Genomic DNA, 18,091 nt, shown 5'->3' on the forward strand with positions numbered 1-18,091 from the left:
GTTAGAGAGGCATTTTTACCACCGATATTTGTTTAATAAAATGTCTGATTTTGAAAAGAGCATAACCTTGTGTCCGCCCCATATTCTTGACTCTTCACAGCCCACTCCTCTCCCTTTGAGCACCACTACCCAATTCACACCTTTTCACCCAGTAGTCATCACCCTCACTCATGGCTCTCTCAGGAACTCCACCAATCCCAGACAATGGTGAAAAGAATAATTCCCCCCTGCATTCCTGTCTTCATAGAAAACCGCCCACTTGATTCTTCTAGGTTCTGCATGGAACCAAGCCCTCTTACTTCACTAACCCAATCTCCTTGCTCCACCTCCACCCTTGAAAACTCCCCCTTAAGCCATGGATGCTGGACTGTCCATAATCCATATGATCCTTTATTTTTACTTTAATATCTAGACGATCTGTAACTAACCTCTCTCTAACTTTGCCTACCTCCTTCTCTCATCACCCTTCCTCCTCTACCCGTCCTTAATTTCCAATCTAATTTCCATCTCATATCCCCTTATAGGCCAAACTGTAACAATGTCAAAAAGGCCAACCCATCTTGTGCTCGCACTGATCCATTCTCACTTCAAACCATTAATGCCAAAGCACCTCTGAGCTACTTGCACCTCTCCAGCCTCTTCAACCTGTTAGTGCCAACAGAATCTTTCCATGACTACTTTAAAACTGCCACTGCCATTCCCATCCTGACCATGCCCCCTCTTGACCCTAATAACGTGGACAACTATCATCGTGGCCCCTTTCTACGCCACCACTCGTTAAACGGGCACACTTAAACTGGATTTCTCGCTACCTCAGGAACAACCACCTATCTGACCTCTGAATACAGGTGTCATTGTCATCACTCAACTAAAACAGCATTTACGCATGTGTTGAACTCTTCCACCTTAGGCCACGACTCTGAACTCTCCTCAATGTTCACTCTACTTGTACTCTCAGTTTGACAATGCAGACCACCCCTCTTCTCCTATCCCTGTTGCACCTTGGTACTCTGAATACATTGTACTCGCTTGGACTGCCTTCTACCTCTCTAATGAATCTGTTTTTCTTTCCCCACGTTCACCTCAATCTCTCTGCCTGGATCGTCAATTGCCTCTCGGCCACCTGTCATTGGATGACTCCTCAATGTCTTTTGAAGACCTCTGCCGGAACGAATCTTATAAACTTTTGCTTACAAAATCATATATGTCCTTACCCCTTGTCCTGCTCGGATCATCCCGCATTACCCACAACATAGGATCCCCTTCTGACAGCAGTATGAAGCTTCACCATTTTATCACCTTCTTAACAACTACTGCCTTCTCAACATCAGGCAAATCTGTATTCTTCGTCTAACCTTTAACTCTATATCAAATTCCTCATCTCAACACTTTCTCAGTCAACTCGATAGTGCTCCAGCTTTCTCCTGGCCTCAATCTTTCATTATATTTTTCCCTCAATATAATTCTAAACTTTACCGTATGTACCCTATGTTATCTCCCCAGTTACTCGCCCACCCCTCCATACTGCCTTCGCATTGGCTGGCTTACTATGCATGGCTGATCACTATTCAACTTGTCTTTAAATCCAGTCGTGATCTAGCCCTTCCTTATGCATCTAAGATAATTACTCACTGCTTCCCATCTTGATACCTCTGCTCAAGTGCTATCCACAACCACTATGCCCCACCCACCCTTTGCACCCCATTTCAACTCCCTACTTGCTCCTACACTTGAATGCCCTCCCACTAAAACAAAAAATGTAACCTCTATCCTCCAATTTTTAGGTGGCCCTCTAACTCCAACGAGTTCCTCTGGAGGGGAACGCTGCTCTCTCCCAGCCAACTTATTGTACCTCCTTATTCCCACCCCCTTCTACTCACTCATCCATTCTATATACTGTACACCATTGAGTTTATGCTATATAATAACACGTTCATTGATTTGTCCATACTGTGTTAATCAAGGACATTAAGGTGCTTCTTGTGTATATTATGAATTGGAATTATTTTGTATTAGTTCCGTTTAATTGTACAGAAGATGACAAAAATGACCGGCTGTGCTGTTCCCAATCAATGTTTCCAAAAAAGGATTACTGCTAGATCACCCAGCCACTACTAACTGTTCAAGTACCTGTTATTTTGTTCAACACTCTTAACTGAGATTGCTCTGATCACTTACGTCTCCTTATGTGCAGCATTTCAGTTCAAAATCTTTCGTCTTTATCAAATAAATACAAATATAAAAATACTCACGTGAAAATGTCAGCTCCGCCAAAGGAACATCAGAGTCCATGCAATCGTCGATGATACAAATGCAAATGGTTTCTGCTTTAACCTCAACGCCAGAGATCCACCTAACTGGGACAGTATCCTTGCTGCTAGAGGTTTGTGAGGCCGACTTCACAGGCTCTGCATTCTTAAACAACCATGACGCAGCTTTATTTAATTGACCTTCGAGAAAGAAAAACATGTAGTCAAAGCACACAGCCTTCTTATAGCTGTATTTAGGGGCATCAAATATTCTGCGATCCTGGAAAAATTAGGTCAATTCAAATCTTGATTACAATTAAAAACGCAAGAAAAACCAATTGCTGTAAACACACAACTATCATGCTGCAGAACGTACGACTTGAAAGCAAAATCTGATAGCACCAAATCCCAGCATCGCTTTTGTGTATGCTAATAATATACTACAAACACGTGCATATAAATTCATAAAGAGCACTGCTCATATATCCAGATAGAGGTTGAGCATGTGCACACCAACCCATAAAAAGCCATCACTGAAGCCAGTAAAAACGCATAGTTCCCCCACCCTCACCAGATCTATTTGGAACAGCCACTCAAAACCACTAAAAAGGTATGCAAACACCATTGGCAAGCCACAAAACACCCAGAGCTACTCCGGCACACAATACTAATAAACATACAATTGTCACACTTACACAACAAAATAGCAAAAGTAATCAAAGAAGCACACACTGGAATTTGCATACCAGATATACAAAGGCACCAAACATATACACTGAGTGCACAGGGAGACACTTAGCACATTCACAAATGAATAACACAAAAAGTGACTGTCATAAAGGACAGTGAGATCAGACGCAGGCCAGACAGAGTGAAATTATCAGCAGCTCCATATTGAGGTACTTACAGGGGAAAAACACAATCAGATCAGGATTTTGCACCAAAGTAAATGAATTGTGGGCAGGAGGGTTATTAGTCAGGATATTTAAGTCTTGGAATTAAATTAAATGTCAGTGTATTGTGTGAAGATTAAAAATGGATCCAAAGCAAACATTCTCATTAAGCCCTGGTTCTGATCCCTTTCGGCGGCTAAACAGAATATAACAGTGGGGTGTGTGTGCAGGTTAGTTTCAGTAAAGCAAAAAAGTTCCAAGTGAATTGTCTTTCAAGATTCATCCACCTCCAACTACCTCAGGGTCAGCCGCTTCTCCAAGCAACGAGCTGGGGGTAGATCTCTCTCCGCAGCAGGGGCCTCCCTCTGGCACAGCCTTCCTGCCTCCCTGAAACTTGAGGAGAACCATCTCCGGTTCCGGAAGCACCTCAAAACCTTCCTCTTTGCCTCTGCTTTCTCTCCCTCTCTCCCCTGCTAAAATCACTGAACCTGCACTGAATCTGCAACTGGCCACTCACCGATCTCGGTCCTTGGCCCAGCCACTCTTCCCTGCACTGCCTACCTGCACTACGGGACTGTCTCTGTATCCTACAGCCCCTTCTCCCGGCACTTACCTTGCACTTGCCACCAGCTGGCCCTATTACTTATCTTGTATTCTACTAACCATGTACTGCACTTCCCCTCTCCCCTTCTCCTTGCACTTTTTCCCAGTCCCCCCTACCCTTGCACTTGCGCGATCTGAATGACACCTGGCCTAGTAGGATCGTTGTCTGTTCTCCCCTTGTTCCCCCCCCTGCCTCGTCGCGCCTTGAAACACTTGTGTATAGGCGCGTTACAAATGCCATATCATATCATAGCTTCTCAGGATATCTGTCCATCAGCCACAGCAAAGTCTCAGGCTCTAGAACTTGTCTCCTCCCGGGTCGCCTGACTGTACAGGGCCCTTATGGCTGTTCTGTATTCGGCAGTATGGAGAAGCTGGCCTTACCCAGGTTAGAGATAAAAGGAAGACAGAGGGACGCCGACGGACGTGTTTTGCTTCTGAGGCTCCATCAGCTGTCCCTCCCTCAGGGCTTGGGTCCCCGGTTCTCCAAACACAACTGCCTCTCCTACTTGCTGTCTTGCCTCAACCTCATGCCTAAGCGTCTCTTTCACAATATCTCTGGTTCATGGCATACCTCAACACTGTGTTAGATTTTGTTGTTAGTTCAGCTCCTCAATCCTTCTCAACACCAGTCTCTTAACCCTTCTAATGGATTGTGTTCTCCCATGTATTCCTCAGCTTATGATATCTCCTTCCAGCGTCAGCTGCTTCAGAAATGTTGTTTCGGTAGAGGTCGCTGTGGTTTTTGTCTAGTCTCGACCGTTAAACAATGCATTGAGTGTGGGTCAAAGATGCCGATGTCCGACCCACACTGCGTTTGTCTATAGTGCCCGGGAGCGACCATAAAAATGCAGACTGTGGTTCCTGTTAGTTTGTGATAGGAAAGGCCCTGAAGGAAAGAAAGGGGAAACTAGCTGCAGGTAGTCCCCCTCATAAATTCCAATCGACAAGGCCCTCAAAAAAAGATAGGAAAAACGAAGTTCAAGGGATGAGTCTCTGCTGAGAAAGTGTACTAAAAAGCATTCTGTCTCGAGCGGTTCTCATCACTCATCATTGTTGTTAGGCAGAATCCTGTGCAGTTCGCTTAGGGAACACTGCAAAAAGATTAAGACTACAGAAGTAAGCAGTAAAGCCAATTGGTAGCAGTCTGCACCACCCAGATTTACCTGGTAGCTGTGGCTGAGCAGTCAGACTTCTCTCAAGAAGAGTAGGGCAGTATATAGAGTATACACAATAGGGCTAAAAACACAGAAGAGCAAACAAACACTGACCAGAGCTTTGTATCAAAAGTATATAATTATTTATTAAAAACACACTTTAGGCAATACACTAGCACTCTAAATCAAAAGCAAGTTAAAACACAGTCAGGTAAAGTATACACACCTCCCTTGATAACTATTAGACAAGTCGGAGTTAAAACACCACGATTTGTTAAAACAGATGCGAGTGCGCAACCTAGATGGCACTCCAAGGGAGAGAAAAAGGCAGAGCATAGAAATAAAACAGGTCCCGACACTTTTAGGAGTTCTCAGAAAGGGAATAAAGGCAGTATACATGTAGAGCCAAAGTTCATAGGCCAGGCCCACTTTAATGGAGCAAAACGAAATGTGCCCAGGATCAAACAGTTTAAAAGTCTTTGCAGAATGTTCAAAAGAGGTTGGGGTGATTCAAGAAGTTAAAGTTAGGTCTGGGGCCAACCCAGTTGGAAAGCCAAGGATTTAAGGGTCACCTTGGGCAGACGGAAGAAAGGGCAGCCAGGCAGAACACAGTCCCTTAAAGAGAGAGGAAGCTCCAGCGGTGGCAGTTGTTCCTGGCAGTGGTTGCAGTTCGTAGTTTCGACCAGGGGAAGAGAGGATCTCGTCGAGGAGGAAACGTGGAGTCGATGCACTGCACAGGGATGAAACCAGCCGCGGAGTTCGTCGATAAAAGGTGCGTTCCTTTTATTCGCGGTCAAAGTGGTGAAGCTTGGCTATCCGGCCGCCGGGGTGCTTGGCACGGGCGATTCGACCAAGAGACGTCTTTGGAAGGTGAAAGGGGCGAACTGGTTGATCCCACCAGGTCAAAGGAAGAAGACCCGTCCAGCAGAAGATCTTCTCTTGTCGTTGGGAAAGTGGTGAGTTCGTTGCAGCAGGGCTTCACCGGTGGTGTCGTCGTTGCAGATGGCTCAGCTTCTTCCCTCTTCAGATTCTTAGGTCCTGTGGCGACTTCTCAAGTTCCAGTCCCAAAGGCCCTGCTTTTATGCAGGAAAACCCCCATTCAACAGCCTAGCTGTCACTCACACATGCAAAGTGGTGAGCTGGGCGGCTCACCACTGGGTCAATCAGAATAGAGTGCGACTTGAGTTGCTAAGGCAACGCAGTCCAGGGTGCCAATTCCCCTCCCCACACATCCCGTGGAACCCAGACAGAGTGGCACCATTTGGAGGGCTTCTGTGGAGAAGCCCGCCAAAAAATGGAACAAAGGACTCGACCTTGGTTAGAGTTACAGAGACGGACATGAACGCCGTTTTAGAAAAGAGTTCTGGCAAAAAGACCCAACCGTTGATTTAATATTAAATAAACCAGCGGTATCTTTAACATTGCACCAAAAAGTGGTTCGTTTAAAATCAAATGGGAAAATCCCATAGGAAATATTCCGGTGGAATATTTTGCGTGGTAACCACTGCCACCAGCCAGAAACTCGACAAGGAGGGGACTGGACAGTGCCCCCTTGAAAACAGACCCAGGGGCCATCAAATTAACCCCTTCCAGTACTTCCACAATATGATGGTTTGTACTGGTTCTGTTCACAATTTAGGACTAGTAAAGTCAATGGTGACTTTACATGCCCTGGGAGACAGTAGTCAGTCCCAGGGTATGGAGTCTATGTTTGGGGGTCACTATGACACCCCTGTGTTACTGCACTGAGGGTGCTGTGTAACACACATGAAAAACAGATGATACCCTATGGAGTAAAAGACCCCACAGCCCATAAGCACATACAAAGTCAAAGACATACCTCAAATCATGCCTAAGAGTGGGAGGAAAAGAGTCTCACCCTTAGCAGGAGAAAAAAACAAACCCCAAAAATCCAGCAAAGCTGCTGCGGGACTCACTAAGTTTGGGAAATTAGCCTTAACAGAGAATTCTCCCTAACAGTTGTGGTTAAAGACTATGAAGAAGTAGTAGTAGTGGCCAGACCACTAAAGTATATTGTGATCTGTTGCAGAATCCCCTTGACAAATCATTATTGCTGATGCAAGTATTTGGTGAACCGTTGCAGAGCCTCTCTGGCAAGAACACTTTTGTTGATACAGATGAACTCTGGAAATATTCTGATTTGCTAAGGAGTTGTGTTGGACTCTTCAACCAGTGTAGAGATAAAAACTTGTAGAACATTTTGAACTGTTGAAGTCCAAAGGAGTGACTTTTGCAGAACAAGAAGACCTTTGTTATTAGAACTTTGTTGCAAGAAGGAACTTTTTCATACTTTGAACTGTCTAATGAAAATCCTGTTTGAATCTGGGGAAGGAGAATTCACCCAGGTTATAAGGAGAAACAATTATAAGGTGTATAGTGAAAATAACGGTTCTTTTTGTTATATTTGATTTGCCATATATTACTGTGTTTTGTTGTATGGCAGAGTGTGAGGGACAGACTGCATTTACTAGAGTGTTTCCTTTAGTTATTTTGATAGGTAGGGAAGCTCTTGTTTGGGATAGTGAGGCGTTTGTTGAACCCTTTTTGGTTAATAAAATGGCATTGTATGAAAAATCTTAATTGAGTTGTGTGCCTCACATTTATGACCCCTCACGCTTACTTTAATTCTCTAGGCCTCCAGGTAGGGTCATGTTAGCAGTTCATAATCTTCAACTTCCCCAATGCAGCGCTTTGCCTCTTCTATTCTTACAAACTAACAGGTATTTTATGCAAGAGAACCGCCATGCAGCCTTGTATTTCTTTTGTTATTTTGCCTAGGAGACTCTGCAGGTCAGATTTGGTAGCCGGGATGCACCATAGCCACAACGGTTTCTTTGTGTTCCCTGTAGTAATAATGATAATCATTTCCTTTGTGGATTTTCCCCTTTTCACCATTGTGATACTAGAAATGCATTGGAGGGACAGGGCCTCTCTGTCCTTGTCCTGTAGTCCTTTTTCATTTGTGTTCTGTATCGTTTTCTACCCAGGAGTCCATGTGGGACTCCTAGCAGTGCAGCTCTTCCTGTTTTTGGTTTGGTGTACAGACCCATGGGATATCCTTATGGCACTCTTAGGTGCGTCGACGGCCTGGCCTTCTCCAGCGGGATAAGGCAGGCAGCGGGGCGGACGAGTGCGTCCGCGAATCAAAAGGTCTTAGGCAAAGGAGCGTGCAGCTCCGGTCGTTGGTGGTACGACGTGAAGCGGTCCCCGCTTCTGGGCAACACAGCTTCGACAGGCCTCCAGCGGTTACAGCAAACTTGCGAATCCTGGTCGACGACGGTGGACAGAATGTCCGGTGCTTATCTTCTTTCTCCTCAGAGGTCCCCATCTCCGGTCAGCAGCCTGTCGAGGGTCTGACTTCCAGGGAGCTTCAGCGAAGGTTAGCGGGGCTCGATGGTCCCTCGGAGCACAGGAAGAGGGCACCTAACCAGGTTCTTGGATCAGTCTCGACATCTTTCGGATTTCGGCGAAGGTAGACAGCAGTCAACATTCTTCTTCAGGCTCGGCTTCGAGATTAAGTGTCAGTTTCAACTTCAGCTTCTGAACGAATTCTAGCAGTGAGAGGCCCTCTGATAGTTGATCTCTCATTCATTCTGCTGGGTTACACTCAGGCAACCAATCACTTAGAAGGGCATTCAGCAGTCAGTCAATCAGGCATAGAGTGCATTCAGGCCATACCCCTCCCTCCCAGACACTCACAACAAGGAATGTGTATTGGGACAAGTACCCAGCCATTCAACACTACACACTGCATTCATACCAGTTTCGGGCAGGGCTGTCTCATTGTATTGCATACTAGAAACCAGACATCCACAACAAGTGCATATTGGTCACACACTCCATTCACCCAGGTCCCACCCACAGGATGTACCCACAACATACAGTCACTGGGAAGGCTCCAACCCGTCTGGCCTGGACTTCACACCACCACCATACATGGAACTTCTACTCAACAACCAGTCAGGGGGAAGGGACAGAGTCAGGGCTTCCCAGGACTTTGGGAAAACAAGATAAAAGGCAATAGAAAGCAAGAGGCCACAGGGGCCATCCTATTTCCTATCAGGAATGAACTGATTCCAGTGGCAGCGCCTGGGTATCCCAAAATGGAGGATACTCAGAGCACCTGTCAAATTCAGAATGGAGCTGCCACCAGCCCATACCATGCTCTGTGGGCCACACACAGGTGCCCAAAACATACACTAGAGGCACAGGGTTGCACCCCTAAGGGTGCCATAAGGATATCCCATGGGTCTGTACACCAAACCAAAAACAGGAAGAGCTGCACTGCTAGGAGTCCCACATGGACTCCTGGGCAGAAAACAATACAGAACACAAATGAAAAAGGACTACAGGACAAGGACAGGGAGGCCCTGTCCCTCCAATGCATTTCTACTATCACAATGGTGAAAAGGGGAAAATCCACAAAGGAAATGATTATCATTATTACTACAGAGAACACATAGAAACCGTTGTGGCTATTGTGCATCCCGGCTACCAAATCTGACCATTCAGAGTCTCCTAGGCAAAATAACAAAAGAAATACAAGGCTGCATGGCGGTTCTCTTGCATAAAATACCTGTTAGTTTGTAAGAATAGAAGAGGCAAAGCGCTGCATTCGGGAAGTTGAAGATTATGAACTGCTAACATGACCCTACCTGGAGGCCCTAGAGAATCAGAGTAAGCGTGAGGGGTCAGAAATGTGAGGCACACAACTCAATTAAGATTTTTCATACAATGCCATTTTATTAACCAAAAAGGGTTCGACAAACGCCTCACTATCCCAAACAAGAGCTTCCCTGCCTATCAAAATAACTAAAGGAAACACTCTAGTAAATGCAGTCTGTCCCTCACACTCTGGCATACAACAAAACACAGTAATATATGGCAGATCAAATATAACAAAAAGAACCGTTATTTTCACTATAAACCTTATAATTGTTTCTCCTCATTACCTGGGTGAATTCTCCTTCCCCAGATTCAAACAGGATTTTCATTCGACAGTTCAAAGTATAAAAAAGTTCCTTCTTGCAACAAAGTTCTAATAACAAAGGTCTTCTTGTTCTGCAAAAGTCACTCCTTTGGACTTCAACCAACAGTCCAAAATGTTCTACAAGTTTTTATCTCTACACTGGTTGAAGAGTCCAACAAAACTCCTTAGCAAATCAAAATATTTCCAGAGTTCATCTGTATCAACAAAAGTGTTCTTGCCAGAGAGGCTCTGCAACGGTTCACCAAATACTTGCATCAGTAATAATGATTTGTCAAGTTGATTCTGCAACAGATCACAATATACTTTAGTGGTCTGGCCACTACTACTACTTCTTCATAGTCTTTAACCACAACTGTTAGGGAGAATTCTCTGTTAAGGCTAATTTTCCAAACCTAGTGAGTCCCCCAGCAGCTTTGCTGGATTTTTGGGGTTTATTTTTTTTCTCCTGCTAAGAGTGAGACTCTTTCTCCCACTCTTAGACATGAATTGAGATATCCTTTGACTTTGTAATGTGTTTTATGGGGTATGGGGTCTTTTACTCCATAGGGCTTCATGTGGTTTTTTGGTAAGTGTGTTACACAGCACCCTCAGTGCAGTAACACAGGGGTGTCATAGTGACCCCCAAACATAGACTCCATACCCTGGGACTGACTACTGTCTCCTTTACTAGTCTTAAATTGGGAACAGAACCAGTACAAACCATCATATTGTGGAAGTACTGGTAGGGGTAATTAGATTGCTCCTGGGTCTGTTTTTCGAGGGGGCACTGTGCAGTCCCCCCTCGTCAAGTTTCTGGCTGGTGGCAGTGGTTACCATGCGAAATAGTCCTTAAAGGCATGGTCTAGTAAAAATGTTTATTGTCCCTACGGGTCGGCCATGTTGTTTTAAGCCTAAGTGGCTCGATTTTAGAAAACTTTCCTATGGACCTTACCCGAGTTTTCGTCCATTAAACGCACGCGAAAACAAGCACCAGGGAGCCGCCATTTTCTGATAATCCTATCTTTTCCCCGATCGCCCTGGCTGACCTGCTTTTGCGGCACTAAATCAATTCCCCCGCCCCTGAGCCTGACATTATCAAAACATTCATATTCCCCGCCTCTCCCCGTGACGTTACTGTGCTGCGTAGGCAAACGCGCCCAGTAGTCTTCTGCGCGACTCCACACAGAACCCAGAAACCAACACAGATCAACTCACAACACAGCGCGCCACAATTCGGAATATGAAACTGTACTTTAAAATGAAACAGCAACACGGTACATTTGGTAAAGTACATTTATTTGACATTAAATGTATAGAGAATATTCAGCAATTGCCATATGAACTCCGGAAGCCATTTATTTTCTTTTATCTGTATCCGCAATAACTGTTCCGTTTCATCTTGACTCACGCGCTGTTCCTTTATGGTACACAGGGTGTTCATTTTCGTAAAAAGAACCACTTTGGAAGCACGGTGAACCGCAAGGCTGTTCCATCAATTAGGCACTAGTCCAGCCTAAAGGTTGTTATGTTGCTTCTAGCCATTAGTACAGTGTAAGGGCATGTGGGCCCTTGGCGATCGTCCCATAATATGGTGATCGTGCTCCAGTTGTTGACACGAAGCTGCAGAGTGTCTGCTGAAGAATCCATCCGCCGGTGTCTCAAACAGATGGCAGTGGCAGAATGGGATCAAATACCTGTTATGAAAAAAAAAAAATGATAATTAGTCTCGCTAGCCGAACTTCATTAATATCACTCATTTTATTTATTACGGCCGATCAGAAACTATTCGCTTGCAAGGAGTTCAATGGAGTATGTTCGTCTCTAAAATCAATGCGAAAAGTAACGAGATAAATCGAGTCCAACACACAATGATAAACGACAGTCAGTCTTCATGCGTGAGGAATGATATGATATATGATATGGCATTTGTAACGCGCCTATGCTCAAGTGTTTCTAGGCGTGACGAGGCAGGTGGGGAACAAGGGCAGACAGACAACGATCCTACTAGGCCAGGTGTCTTTCTGATCGCGCATGGGGAAGGGCTGTACATGGTTAGTTGAATACAAAATTAAATAATAGGGCCAGCTGGTGGCAAGTGCAAGGTAAATGCCGGGAGAAGGGGCTGAAGGATACAGAGACAGTCCTGTAGTGCAGGTAGGCAGTGCAGGGAAAAGTGGCTGGGCCAAGGACCGAGATCGGTGAGACCAGTGGACCTGCATGCCCATGTGCCCACTACGAACAATTTTACTTGCTTTTCCTAGCTCTTCATTCATTCATTTATTCATGCATCCATTCATTAAATCTTCATTCCGGTATAAAAGCGTGTAAACATTTACTTACATTATATTTGAAATTTCGATTGCGTCTCTTCGTAATGCAGTCTGTAAAACAGACCGTGCTCTTGACAACGATTTTTCGTATACTGACCTAAAATGAAACTCGGTCTAGTTTCTGAATTTTCTGCCTTATCGTCTCTTACGTTATTGCGCACTCCCTTCAAATGTAGTTCTTTCGGCATGGTCTCTGTCTCAAGGTCAAAAAACAATAGACCCTTATGCTTCCAGTGCGACTTGTGGGCCTCATCTGGGCGCTGTCCTTTGCATTCTTTATTTGCAACATCACGTAGTATAGGCATCTGTGAGAACTTGAAGTTTAGAATCCGTCTATGTAGTGCGGCTCAATGTGCAAATGCGAACTGGCTTCTCTCCCAAATGCCACGGCCCGCTTGGATGGCGCGTTCTAAGTGCCCCAATTTTGTCCCCGTTGTCTGCAAGCTTTGCAGCCCAAATTGAGACATTTAATTTTTGGCGGAAGGTCAGGGAAAGTATAAAGTACCACAGGAGTTGAGTTAAAAGTGAGATTTATTGTTTGTTTGTTTTATTATTTGCAATACGCAAGCCTCCCCTCCGTTAACAGTGCGCAGCATTTACATGCGATGAGACATGAGAAAAATATATACATACACATATGTGAGGTGAATAGAGAGAATTCAAAGATGACACCCAGCTTGTTCGCCACCCATGATGGTGAAGGTAGGGGTTAGGTTTACAGGTACACTGTACAATAACATTTATTTACAAAAAGACAATCTTATTGCAATTATTTAAACCGGGATTTGTACTTCACAATCAGCTGTGCTTCGGGTGGGCATGGCACAGTCGCAATGTTCGGTGGTAATGGATCACTGCTCTGCACAGAAACGTCAAAAATTCCATATCTGTGCTTCTCTAACACAGCAACAATAAGGCCTTTCACAAAGTCGAACTGCATTTCATCATAGACTGGTTTGATCACCCATTGCTTACTTCGTTTTGAACACACCTTAGTGTAGCGAGGCATCCTTACTTTACCCCTAGTCCTAGATTGTTCACGTCCGACATTGCTGTTATGGGCCAAGACCGCTAGTAGAGTGCGATGTTTCATGCCCTGAAAGCTAAAATGCAAGCGCTTTGGCCTGTACTTTAGGCACATATTGTGGAACACCTCCAAATCTCCTGTGTGACAGAATTCTGTCAGTCCTCTCAAATCTCTTGATAGAGTTTTGTCGAAAACAATCTTCTCAATGGCTTTGTGTGTCGGTGTAGATGGAATCAACCACTTCTTCCGACCCTCCTCTGGGGACAAAGGGCCATGTTCACATTGGTGGAAATGTTCATTTGCTGTCCAGCGGTGAACGTTGGTACAGTGGTGCATCAGTGACCGCCATTTTTCAAGTAGTATTTCCACTGACCCCTCACAAGTTTTTAAGCTCCACCAAAGATGGTTTGTGATAGAATGTGACCACTGCAAAATACTTTCAAAACCTTTTTTTCCCTGCAGCCGAGATTTTCTTATTGATTGATTTAGCAAGATGCCATACGTCAAATTGATGTTTAATATGTGGGAACTGCTCTCTCATTGTCTTGGCAATTGAAACGTATCTATCCGTGGCTATGAGGTCGATGTGCATTCCCCTCGATTGTAGATATTCCACTGATTTTATAAAACCTAGTTTCTCCATGGCCACTGAGGATGTACATTGTGTTACCTGCACGACCACCGAACTCACAATTTTCTTACTATCCATGTCCTGAAAGTGGTAGGTGCAGTACTTGGGCAGAAAATCCAGGGCTGTCGCACTGTCCATCGCCGGCTAGCCTGAATCGTTTGCCTTCGAATGTACTTGCTAGAGACAATTGTTCAATTTTCCAAGCATCACTAATGGCCGGAAACAGATAATCACGTTGGTATATGTAGTACAGCGCTTTAGAAATGAAATGGAGTCCCACAAACTGAAAGAAAGCCTCTAACTTTCTAAAACTGGAGCCACTAAAAAGTGATGCAGCTGCACACAGTAGATTGCCTGCTGGCAGTTTCCCCAGCATCGGTTGTGCAGACCATGAGAACCTATGATTTAATCTACAGGCGGCATTTATTTTGACGTTACTGCCTTTTATTTGACGAGTCACATTAATCAATGGCTTCCCACATACTTTCCCTCGAATGGAATGCACACATTTCAGCATACTTATAATTTCCATCAAACAACTGTCGAATACAATGTATTTGCTCTCTTTCATTAGACTGTCATCCTGCGTCAACGTTGTTTCGGCCTTTGACGTTGTGGAGATTTCAACACATTGGAAAGTAATATCGCTGATATCAAGTTCTGATGCGTCTATGGATGCTGCGGCTGGTTCATTCTCTGTCATTTCAACATCTATTACTTCAACATTGATGGGAGAACACAACAATGTCGACAGGTTTTTTGGTGGCACATTTTTGGCGGGTGTAGATTGTGTAAATGGATCTGCAACCACTTCAGAGCTATCTTCAATACATTCAATAACATCTTTTTGTGGTGGTGCGGTCGCACTGTAGCTATGGTCCAATGCAACTTTGCTGTAGTCTCCAAACACAGTTAATTCATGTTCTGGCCATTGGACATGAGCATCTCGAGCCTGAACACGCCTCGCCTCAATTAATAGTTCCTCCATAGTGTACACGGTGTGGCAAGCCACATCTCTCATTCGCTTCACTGTCTGTGTGTGTATAGTTCTGACACCCACGGGTAACTGGAGGAGAGATTGGAAAAGGGATGTTCAGTTTAAACACAAGATGGAGTGTAGTAGAATTGACTGGAAAAAATCATAAAATAGTCCCCAGCACAAACATTTTTTTAAAGTTATGAACTGTTTGTAACTAACCTTTTTTTGTTTTTTTTTCTTTGCAACTTTTTTGACTCGACCTTCAACATCTGCACGCTGTAGCTCCGATTCGTTTCCGCATGTCCTCCCTTCCTCTTGAGCTGCAACGACTATATTTTCTGTATCCGCATAGACAGCACGGAATGAGGCTCCATCGTCTCCCTGAAACATAGTACTTTCATTACTATGTATCAAAATATTGTTAGCATAAAACACAGGTGAGGACGAACACACAGGTACATCTCAATAGCCAAACACGATTTAAACATTGTGTGCAACAATGAAACGACAAGTATTCGACCAGTGATGATCTATTTCGATGGAACTGTCAGTATCCATACCTCTGGCTCTGCATGGACTGCCATGAATGGTTGTATTGGAGAGGAGGCATCTGCATCTCCCTGAAACACAGTACCTGCATTAGTATGCTTTTCAATATTGGAAACACAACACACACTTGGGATCGACGGCACAGGTACATATAAAGAGATAACCGCAAATGATGCATTGTCCAAAAGAATCAAGGAAAATCTAAATATGATCACATTTCATCGACTTTTTTCAACGATTCCTTTACATCTGCATCATCTAAATGAGATGTTGTGATTGTGGTGGAAGCTTTGTCGTCTCCCTGAAACACAGCACTTGCGTTAATAGGGAAGAAAGTATAGCAAATGGAATCACGTTATATGATCACGCGTGATGGAGCTGTCATTATCCATACCTCGTGCTGCTGAAGAATATCTATGGATGTTGCAAATGTAGTGCGCACTTCCGAAAGCTGTTGCGCCGATTCGTATACTTGAATGTCAGGCTCTGCATCAAGCGCAGGGGTTGACGCTCCATCAACTGCCTGAAACATAGTACTTGCATTAGTGAGGATTACAATTGTGAAAACATAACACACACCTGGGGTCGACAGCACAGGTACATATCAACGGCTAACCACGAATGAAACATTGTGTAGAACAATCAAACGACAAGAATTCCAGCTCTGATGATGACGCTCGATGGAGCTGTCAGTATCCATACCTCCTGCTGTTGAAGAACATCTAGAAATGTTGTAGATGTGGCGGACGCTTCAGCATCTCCCTGAAAGACAGTACTTGCATTAGTATGGATAACACTAATTAGAACTGAAAACAAACACCAGTGGACGATAACTAAGGTGTATATCAATTGGAAAGCAGTAACCAAACATTTGGTAAAGTAATTACACGATAGAATAAAACTATTACTTGACATGCATAAAACAAGTATGTAGCAGATTAGCCTAGTAAGATTACCTGATACGCGCTAGAAGTGGTTGATAACTGCGACCACATCAAGGATGTAGAATGTTCTTGCTTCAGATTGAAGGGATAGTCAAGAAGTTGTAAAGGTCAATTAATGATTGATCATGAAATGCCAATATTAAAAATAGCCATGTAAGCCGACAGAATACTTGAAAAAAGCTCAATACAGCACAGTTCCCTGTCCCCATATATATATATACACATTGCGTTTGTGGGTTATGAAATCGAAAAAGAATATATTGATAAATGTCATTATTCAAAAAACTATACACTCATATCAATATCGAAATTATTACAAGGGATAGAACACCTACAATATCAATTAATCCATTCGGCTACCTACACACTACCGCAAGGCCTAAAGCTAAATCCGGACACTTGACTCACCGGTGGCGGAATGTGGACGAATAGAGTGGGAATAGCGTTTTCGCGCAATTTCCGTGTCGTTCGCGTTTATTTTTCTTTGTTACCCAAGAAGTTGTGTACATGTCCAAGGAAAAGTGCCGGCTGCAGATGCGGTATCGATCACCCCTCTTGTCCTGTAAGACTTGTTGGACTCTACTTTCCAGCTCATCCAGTGGATATCCGCAATGTCTGACCTATTCTCTTATTCGATCAACAGTTTTCGGGAATACATGCATTGTAGTGCCTTCAGATTTAGCATGGGTCTTCGAAGGGCAACCGCTAATCGAACAGGCAGGCATTGTTGATAAATCTGAAAAGTAAATATCGACATTATTATACAATCTTCAAGAATAAAGATTTGATACAAAAGTAAATGAATCATACAATGATCAATGCAAGGTTTGTTTTGGTCGCAGGAACTATACCAGTTCATTATGTGCGGCTTAGTATTTGCATAAGTTGCAGAAATGTATAAATTATGAGACTAAAAACTGAACATGTGACTCATCCCTTGGATGTTCTGTATTGCACGAGAAGGAAACATGCTTACATTATAGACTGGACCCCCGAAGGGTGCAATTCGATGACAATAGACACAGATGAAAATAAATAGATCTATTGATAGCATAGCAATGGAAACTCAAGTCAATAGCAATGAGACCAATGAACCTAGCACTAGTGTGTACTCAACTCGTAAATAGATAGAAATTTAAAAATCTGCGAAATATGACTAGGATACATGGCCTTACCTTGACCAACAAACAGTTGGATTCAGCAAGCAGAGCAGTATGTTGCAGGAGAATAGGTGGGTGGCCACGGGTAGCACACTGATGGGTTTGCTCTAAGCGGTCACAGAAGTTCACGGATAGCACGACGACGAGCAGATTAGCGTAGATCTCAGTGGTTGCCAGGTAACACGTTCAGGAGTTGACTTTCAAAGCACAAAGATGTTCTCATGAGACATATCAAGTGGTTTATAAAGTATTAGAAACAGGGGTGTGTTTGTGAATGAATGACGTATGTATGTCGTGGTCTTAGAGGGGCGGCCTGCTTCAAGGGGAGGCCTGGCTGGAGACACGGGGTCTGAGGAGGCCATGTGACCGATGGCCCCTGGGCGTGGGACACCTTTTGAAGTGTACATGTAGTTTGGCACCTTGGCCTTTCGCGCCCCTGACAGCCCCCCATGCCAGCGGGCATCCACCGGCGTGAACCGCCTTTGATACAGGGGGGTGGGATGGATGGGCCTGGGGCGTGCAGATAAAGCACAGGAAGACTGCTGAATGGAGACACACTTATGTGGATTGCAGGGGGGC

The 18,091-nt window shown here is 44.2% G+C and overlaps 1 protein-coding gene across 1 annotated transcript in view; it reads right to left on the reverse strand.

Moving 5' to 3' along the window:
* The window catches only part of VPS13D (vacuolar protein sorting 13 homolog D), a 3,263,180-nt gene that overhangs the window by 1,542,192 nt on the left and 1,702,897 nt on the right, over positions 1-18,091 (reverse strand). The window contains exon 36 of the mRNA XM_069610908.1: positions 2,253-2,450. Coding sequence (XP_069467009.1) covers positions 2,253-2,450 — 198 coding nt within the window. The remainder of the gene's footprint in view (positions 1-2,252; positions 2,451-18,091) is intronic.

This window comes from Ambystoma mexicanum, chromosome 8, assembly GCF_040938575.1.
Source record: "Ambystoma mexicanum isolate Mex_15411 chromosome 8, UKY_AmexF1_1, whole genome shotgun sequence".
Lineage (NCBI taxonomy): Eukaryota > Metazoa > Chordata > Amphibia > Caudata > Ambystomatidae > Ambystoma > Ambystoma mexicanum.